The following is an 8956-nucleotide window of genomic DNA, read 5'->3' on the forward strand; positions in this document are numbered from 1 at the left end:
GCTCCAGTACTATGATTACAGCCAGATATTTCTTCATTACATTTTCTAGAGAATAATTTTTGCATTCTGCTTTTTTTTGAGAATGATGATGAATCTCAGAAACTGCTCTTTAAATAACCCTAGTGATGACATGGAGAATAGTGAGATCATAGAAGAACAGGTTTATGGGTTTTTTTACCCTTTTAAAATGTCAAAAAAACCCGCTCAGGTTTAGATACAAGGAAGATCAAAATATTTTTCCCCCACTCTGGACACATGACAGCTTACTGAGAGAAAATAGTTTGTAACTTAGCCAGAAGTGAAAATGGGACGTGTTAACTGTAAGTGTAGTTAAAACATCTTAATCCCTCCTATTTGGATGTGGAAGTGGTTGCTATGAGACATGCAGTGCCTGCTTCTTCACCTGCCACTTACTTTCTTTTTCTTTAAGAACTGCACACCCATTCAGAGCAGTCAGAATTCCCAGGGAACCAGTGATGGTGGTGACTCTGCTTGGAGCACTTGAAGGAGTCTTTAAAGTTGGATATGGATATTAATATAAACTTCTTGAAGCCAGTGTATATGCTGACAAAGCCAACTTCCATGAGTTTACACAACTGAAAATAAGTTGTGCTCACTTGTTGTGCTCTAAAATTACCTTCTTCATGCCTTCATGTGTAATGTAGGCAGTATTACTTTAGGTGTCTGGTACGCCTAGTACATATTAACTGTTACCAGATTTCTGGTAATTTTCAACTAATTTTAAGGGTATCAACTCGTAAGATAGTTACACATCTTAAACTATACCTCTGTTTGAGAAATCTGTATTTAAATTATTTAAATGGTGGAATGAAGTGATGACACATTACTTACAGAAGAAGCAATTTTAATTATAACTGCAGCTGTTATTACACAAACACTTTAAAATCCATGTTACCTATGTATGCGTAACAGTTCATTAAACTGCAATATTTAGTTAACTGTGTTTTATAAAGTAGTAATTGAGTTGTTAAGTGTTAGCATTTTTCTACTACTTGTACTTAAGATCAGTGTCTTTTCATGAGACTATCAAGAGTTAAAAAAACCCAAACCTGTAACTGAAAGTGTGTCATTTTGTAACTCTGTATTATAAGAACAGTTGTTGCCATCATTGAAGTTGAGGCCTGTGCTGAAAGAGCTGCTGTAATTGAAACAACGTGCACTACTCAAACTAGTTTCTGTATTGCCAAATTTCAACTGTCATAGTGATCAGAGGCTAAGGAAAGCTTGAAACCTGCTAAAAATTTCCTTCATGTTTTGCCAGTGCCTGATACTGAATGCACATCTGCCTGTTTTCAGTGGTGCCCAGCAGCAGCCCCCTGGTCCCTCTGGTTCATCCTTTTGATGTACTGGACTTTCTCTAACTGGGTTGCAAATGTCTTTGAAAACATACATTACATAGGAGGGTGTGTTAGAAGGGAAGATAACTACCTTTGAATACATGCTAGAAGAATTGTTCTGGCTTAGTGCAACGGGCATGAAGTCAAACAAGATGAAAGCAGAGTAAAAGAAGGGAGATTGCAGCAACGACACTAACAGTGCTATTGTGGTTGTTAAACAGCTATTGGTGTGTATTTATCACAGGATACAGATGGGTTGGAATTGTAAAACTGTTTTACTTTTTCTAGTTATAATGAAGCAAGAGCACAGAGATGAGGTGGATCTGTCTGCTGTTCCATCTCTGACCCTGCCACACACAAGCAACGTCCAGGGCCTGCATTCGATCCGAACTCAGCTGCCTTCACCAGAGCAAGGGCACCCACATGACAATTTGCTGTCTACATCACCCAGAAGCCTTGTGTGTCCTGTTCAACCACCATATGCAGCAATGGTGACCTCAGCAGTGTCCCACCTGCCACATATGCAAGGTAGAAACCTTAGTCCAAGTGAAGAGTGTCATGTTTTGCCTCCTGCTGTGGTTCAGTCTTTTCAGGTAACATCAGCACCTCCTGTGAGGCCTTCTTACCCGCCTATGCAGTCTAATAATGTGTACAATGGACAGTCTGGTCTTCCTATGAACTCAGTCTCCAGCCAAGGATTTGATGCTATTTCATTTCCACAAGACACAGCTGTACCTCATTTGATAAATCTTGGCTGCCAAGCTCTACCACCAGTGCAGTTTCATTCTTCAAATCCAGGTTCTGTGTCAACATCAAGTACAGCAGGGCACCCCCTGGCACATCCAGCTCATTCCGGAGAGCCATCTGCTCACCTGCCATCAGTGGGATACCACTGCCCAAGCACTGGGCAGGGCTCCATCCCTTCTGCAATGGGTTGCTCCCTTGGGCAGTCTTCTCCCCAGCTGCAGCAAGTCCCATACCATTCTACAAATCCGGCATCTGCATCATCCCCGTCCCCAACAGCTTCCCACCCGCTGGTCCACTCGCCACTGTCTGGACCTTCGTCCCCCCAGCTACAGCCTCTGCCCTACCAGTCTCCGAGCTCGGGACCCACCTCATCCCCCCCACCCACAAATCACTCAGGCCAGCACTCTCCCCAGGCCCCCAGCCCTGCCCTGGGGGCTCTCAGCGCTGTGTCACCCCTCGGGCACCACTCCGTGTGTGACTCATCTCCCTTTGCACCCGATGGGGCAGCTATTAACATTAAACCTGAACCTGAGGATCGGGAGCTGAATTTTCAAACCATAGGACTACAAGACATCACACTAGATGATGGTAAGTGGGTCTAATATTTTAATACTGGGATATAATCTACATGAAACTACAAAACGTGTGTTAGGGTTTTTTGGTTTAGAATCCACTCCTCTTCATGGAAGGAAATTTGTATTATCAAAATGGAGTCATATATTTGTGTCCAAAGCAACAACTTATTTAAAACTAACTGTATCATCTGTAAATTTGTAGTTATACAGTTCAAGTGTTTTAGTCTAATTTGCCCATAGAATTTGTTTTTGTCATAAAACAAGGCTGGAGGATTAACTCCTACACATTGACACCTTATGTTCAAGGAATTAATTGGAAGCCTTTTCTGGTTGTCTCACTGATATGTTTCAGTGAAAGTCATAATAAAATATCTAAGTTGCATAGATGTAGTTTGGGAGTTTTACCAACTGATAAAAGAAGAAATATCCAATCCCAAACATCAGACTATTGGAGACGTGGATGCAAAGCCATTTATGGAACATGTCACGCTAATAAGGCTGGAAGAACAGAGGGCCTGGCCTTAAATGACTTGTAAAAGGTGTTTGGTATTGATGAAGGGAATCTCACTAGTGTCTCTTTTCTCCAATAGCCTTTACTGTTGTGGCTTGGGTTTTTTTTAACCATCCCTAGTAATTACTTAATTGCATCAGCAGTAGTGTAAAGATTTAAGTGTAGACGATCTGTTAAGTATCCATGTCAGTCCCAGCTCCTTGCATAAATGCAGGCTTGCTATTGTTACCTCCAGACAGTAGTAACAAAATTTAGTAGGAAATGCCTTCAAAGGCATGGCACAGTAGGTAGAAAATGAGAGAAACCAATACACTTGGACTTTCAGTTCAGTGACCACCTTAATTAAACAAAGCTCTCTTTTTAGAAACACTGTTTATCAATCAACTTAACTTTATTTAGAAAAGAAGGAAGAGACTGATTCTATCAAGGACTTGCTGAGGGGAGGAGAGCAAGGCTTTGTGAAACAGCATGCAGCAAAAAAGTAGCATTTTCTACTTCTGTATAGAGGAGTGAGAAAGAAATCTAATGTTTTAGGAGGTCAGGTTAGAACCTACTTTTTTTCTCATCCTTCTTCCCTCCACACCCACAAGCAAAAGATGGAGGAATAAATAAAATACAACTAGATACTGTAGTTAGACTGTTCACAGTGTAAGCAGAAGTGTTTAGCATTTATAAGCATCTTGGCAGTTTGTTTATACTTGTTCAGAAGTTAAAATGGATGCACAGTAAAAAGAAAGCCAGTTTTTTTGCCTACATCACAAATATTAGTTGCTTTCAGAAACTATTTCCATTGCTTAACACACTGACACAACTGAGTTGTTTCTGTGCTGGCAAAGACAGACAAATCACAGGAAAAGCTGTAATAGCCACACTTCAAGCATGGCCACTTGCTAATTATTTAGAGAAATATAATCAATATACATGTGAGTCAAATGGCCACAGCTTTATTAATTTCTTTTTTAAAATAATGATTATTATGGAAATTTAAAGAATTAACTAGTGATTAAACAAGACTTTCTATATGGAAAATTGAACATGGATTTAAATGCTAAATAGCACTTGGCTGCAGCAATAGGTTTGCAAGCAGAAAGAGTCTCTGCTTTTCCCTTCTGTTCTCCTGCCATGCCTAGGGGTTGGGCTTGGGGCTTTTTTTCATTTCCAATCAACAAATACAAGTCAGAAGTCTGATCTGAAACCTCCTGTTCCAAAAGTGCTATAGAGCTGCTCAGTTCTCTCAACATGAGTGAATACTTCCTCTGCTTAATCAGCTTGAAGTAAAAAAAAACAAACCCAAACAACAAAAAAACCCACCACATATTTAGACAAGGACACTTTTTTAATAATATATCTAACGTATTACTCTGGTTTAAAAAATAATTCCAATTTTTCTTCTTTTGTATCTATATGAATTTTAGTTCCTGTACAAATAGAGACAGGCACAAATAGCAAATAGGTTATTCTACAATAATGTTATAACAATTAAAGAAAAACATCCAAACATCATAATTACATACAGAAATGAATGCTGATACAATATGGTCTCCCAGCTAATACATTAGACATGAAAACCATATTTAGTTGGAAAATAGGTTTTTAAGGGTTACCAGTTAAGGCAAATATACCCCTCAAAACACTGAGGCAAAGCCAACTGAAAATTCTTTAAATCATGTCTGGATTACTGACATGTATTTAAGTCAGTAGTCTTAAAGTAAAGAAATTAAAAAAAAAAACCTCTGAGGGCATAAATTACCTTCTTTCTTTTAAGTAACATGCACTATTTCAAAATTAAAATAGTAGATGCTTTCTTTGCCAAAAAAATATTTCTAGAAATATTTTACAGAATTTCAGTGCAGTATGGAAGTGCTACCTCATGACAAAGTTAGTCCTGGAATTCCTGTATAGCTTGACAGGATATGATTTAAAAGTCTTTAAAACCAAAAAACACTACAAAAAAACCACCACAAAACTGGAAAAAAAAAAGGACAAACCCCAAACCCAACAAAACTAAAATCCCCACCAAAACACCACCACCCCACCTCCAGAAGTTGCAGTGTGGGTAGTATTTACATAAATTCCTTTAAGCAAGACTCCTAAAAGTGAATGTTGCCGCCCCTTCAGCCAACACTTAGGTGTTTTCTTCAAAACACACCAAAACCCCTCCAAATCCACTAATACAGAACTACAAAGCTGCTTCACCCATCAGTGCTCAAACCATCTGGATTAGTCTTAATCCAGCATCTTCTGAAAGGTGTAACACATCTGGCATCACCATTTACAGCTTCCCTGCAAAGTCCAAGATGTTTGCCAGTGACCAATGGAGCATCTTTTTATAATTTATTGTGTTCCTTTGCCCTTTACCAGTCAGAGCAAGCTGGGCTCTGTTCAGAGTATGAGTGAACATGGATTACATAATTTGAAAGCAGATCCTACACCTATGTGCCTGTGTAAAGGCACTTCTTTCCTTTTTTTTTTTCCTATACTGAAGTTCGCGTGACGCTTCATTATATTGTTGTTTAACAGGATCCTGTTGATGCCTTTCAACTTCTCTAATCTCCGCCTTGAATTTGCTATTCTGCTTCGTTGCTTCTCTTCCTGTCTTTGCTTCCTGCAGGAAACACTTTCTAATTCACTTGAAGAAACAAGGGATCAAAATGCATGAGGATACCTAGATATGAAATTCAAATTCTATTACAGAAAACATTTAAAACAACACAATTTCAAAGTAATATTTATTGTATGTTACTAGCTGCACAAACTGGTAAACTTTCAGGCCAGAACTATGTAAAAGCAGCTTCTTACACTTTGTTTGTCCCCTCTGCTTTTTCTCTCCCCTGATGTGTTGTTGGACCTTTTTACCCTTAGTGTCATTCAGCAAGTCAACCCTCTGCCCAACACCCCAGGTTAACATCTCCCTGGATAGACAGTGCAATGTTTAGGGCTGCGAATAGGTGCAAACAAGGCAGCTGAAGTGACAGGAAACAGGCAGCTGGTCATTTCTATCCTTTCCCATACCCATCATCCATACTGTGCTCTGCTGCGTATTCCTCTAATAAAGGTCCCATTTCTTCCCCCTTGAAAAAATACCTACTCAGACTAGTTATATGATGAGGCCTTAATAATTTCCCCTCACTCTGATTTAAAAAGTGCTCCTAATGTGGTGGTTTAGCTATCCCACTGTCACGGTTTAGATTTAAATCTATTCTAATACTGTTGATCTAAACTTTAATCTCTTGTGGTGTGCAGTTTAGGAGGGTGTTTACCTTGGATTTCATGGCTTTCTACAGTGATGAGATTTCTAGCATGTACAACTGTATTTAACCATTTTGAAAGTATTACGTTAGGCTGTATTTAGCAAATCAGGATGACCTTCTACTTATCCTCTTACATTTTGTTACTCATTGCATCCTCATTATATAAAGCTGGAGATTAGAAAACCCAGTATGTGGATTTACTATAAATCATAACTAGAAATCCCCTAATCATTTTGTGTATATATAAAGCAATAAGTCTGCTTTCTCAGCCATATTCCATGTAGAATTCTAGCATTCATTCATTTTAGTAATTCTGTGATGACTCTCTAGCTGATAAAGTCTCTTGCTGAGAAGCTCAGATTCTTCTGATCTTGACTAGAAAATGTGTAGATCATTACAGGTTGCTTTTTACTGTAGCTTCAGCTTAATTTCTGGAGAATCAAAGTAGTAATTAATAAGAAAATATTGTAGAATGACTGTACTTTGTATTTCTGTCTATATTTAAAACTTACGCAATAACAAGTCATTCTTAATTAAGGCAGTGTCCTGCCAAATGGAGCAGTGAAGAAACACAGAAAATACTGAATGCAAGAGTCTAACTTAGTATGGAGGAGAGCAGCTCAAAAACGTGTTGTCTTGCTGGTGCAGCTCAAACTTGAGATGTACATCTTGAATTGAAGGTGGTTTTACTCTCTCCTAAGCATGGAAACAAAACGTTGCATCTTGCAGCATGCCCAACGTGGGTAAAGATCCAGACTGACCAGTAGTTTAAAAGCAAAAAGTTGGCAAGGAAAAGTGAAGAGTGTCATCCATCAGAGCTTGTCAGCAGTTGAAGGATGCTGTTACCATATCTTCTAGTGGATTCATTGTGTCCATAAAATTTGTGACAGCAAGGCATCTATTGAGAAGACCGGTTACAGACTTCTGATTCGTAAAAATGTCAGTTAAATCCTCAGATATCTGACCAGCTCTCCCTCTGAGAGCCACAGGACATCTTGTAACTAACGCAAAGTAAACTCAAGTCATTGCACCGCTGCAAAAATATTTCCATTTAGGGATTAGAAGAGGTTAGAGACTTCTTCCATGAGAGCAAGTGGCATGTCTGAATTGTGGTGCAGGTGCTGGCATAGCAGCAAAGCTGGAAGGAGCTCAGCAGCCTTGTGACACTGCAAAAATACACTGAGACACTTCAGCACTGCTTTCCATTGCACAGCGCATGTCCTCCAGCACCAAGGCTCACGCTTAATCCTGGGTTGGACACATCTCTCTCCTTGTGTGAGAGAAGGGGGCAAACATGACTGAAGGGAGTTGGGTTTAACAAGATACGGAAATGCAGAGTGTGACATCATGACCAAGACATGACCAAGGTATTTGTTACTGTACCATGTAACTGCAGAACTTGTGCTGTGACTCTGCAGGCACCTGCAGCCTCTCTATTACAGCTATAAATGTTATGTGCACACGAAAACTGCACTCCTCCAGCATTTCATGCAGCCTTCTTTTGTCAGTTAATAAAAAAGTAGTACTTCTTAGTAAAGTTGGCATCAAACCTGAAATTATTAAAAGCAAACCTGGCCTATGACTTGGAATGGTGATGTGCAAGGCAGCCCACTGTGTCCTTGGTGGTTTGTCGTAGCAGACGTGGCCTGGCACATGACTGGTTCGGTGTCAAACCAGCAGAATCAGCTGTGGCTGCTCCACAGCACAGAGGACTGAGGGTTAATTATAGCCTGGCAGCTTTCTTTTTTGTTGTTAGGGAAAGTCGACACTGTATTACTTACTGGTCATGTGGAGTCAAAACCAGGCTAAATATACTGCACTGAGCAATGTGATGTAGTTACAGGGATTCTTCACATAAATGCCGCCGATAGAGTTCTGTTTGGAGTTGACAACAAAGGCCTGTGTCTGAGGAAATGTGTGCTGCAGTCTGTCCATAGTGTTCTTTGAGGTTTACTGGTCCTTATTGCCTCTGTTAGTAGAGCGATTCACTCAGCCCTCTCCTAAACACACCAAAACGATTGTATCAACTTCTTTTTGTGGGGCATATTAAGAAACTGTTACTTACTGTAGCTACACTACAATCACCTATCCCAAAATATTTTTGGAAGGCAGTTTTCTAAAACCAGTACATCTTCTAGGTTTCAGTCCCACTGCCCACACATCCTACGTCAGTTCAGTAGGATACACAGGCTAAACTTCTAATCAGATAGTGCTATAAAAAAGGAAGTTACTTGACTTCTGTAGGAAGAGATCCTGAAAATCAAATGGTATAACTCCAGTAGCCTTTTGGTCTGCCTGTATCCGTAACAGAGCTCTAATTTTAAGTTGACTTCCTGCTTTGACCCAAATCTGGTGCAGATAACTGAAGATTTAAAGCTTTTCTTAACCTTTCTTTACGTAAGGGATGAGTCAAGACAAAGAAGTCATTCATAAAAATATGAATTTTTGATGAGTTAAACAGATCTGAAGGGTGTCAGCTTTCTTGATTTTTGTTTCAGTTTAATCGTTTTAATT

The 8956-nt window shown here is 39.5% G+C and overlaps 1 protein-coding gene across 4 annotated transcripts in view; it reads left to right on the forward strand.

Moving 5' to 3' along the window:
* NFATC3 (nuclear factor of activated T cells 3) overlaps positions 1-8956 on the forward strand; it is a 66237-nt gene that overhangs the window by 42917 nt on the left and 14364 nt on the right. For 3 of the 4 annotated variants that reach the window (XM_027897925.1, XM_027897923.1, XM_027897926.1), the window contains exon 9: positions 1647-2693. In XM_027897925.1, the coding sequence (XP_027753726.1) occupies positions 1647-2693 (1047 nt within the window). The remainder of the gene's footprint in view (positions 1-1646; positions 2694-8956) is intronic. The other variant, XM_027897924.1, reaches the window with a different exon arrangement.

The sequence above is a fragment of the Empidonax traillii genome, unplaced genomic scaffold (genome assembly GCF_003031625.1).
Source record: "Empidonax traillii isolate 1590-97213 ecotype Southwest subspecies unplaced genomic scaffold, ASM303162v1 scaffold569:size410440, whole genome shotgun sequence".
Lineage (NCBI taxonomy): Eukaryota > Metazoa > Chordata > Aves > Passeriformes > Tyrannidae > Empidonax > Empidonax traillii.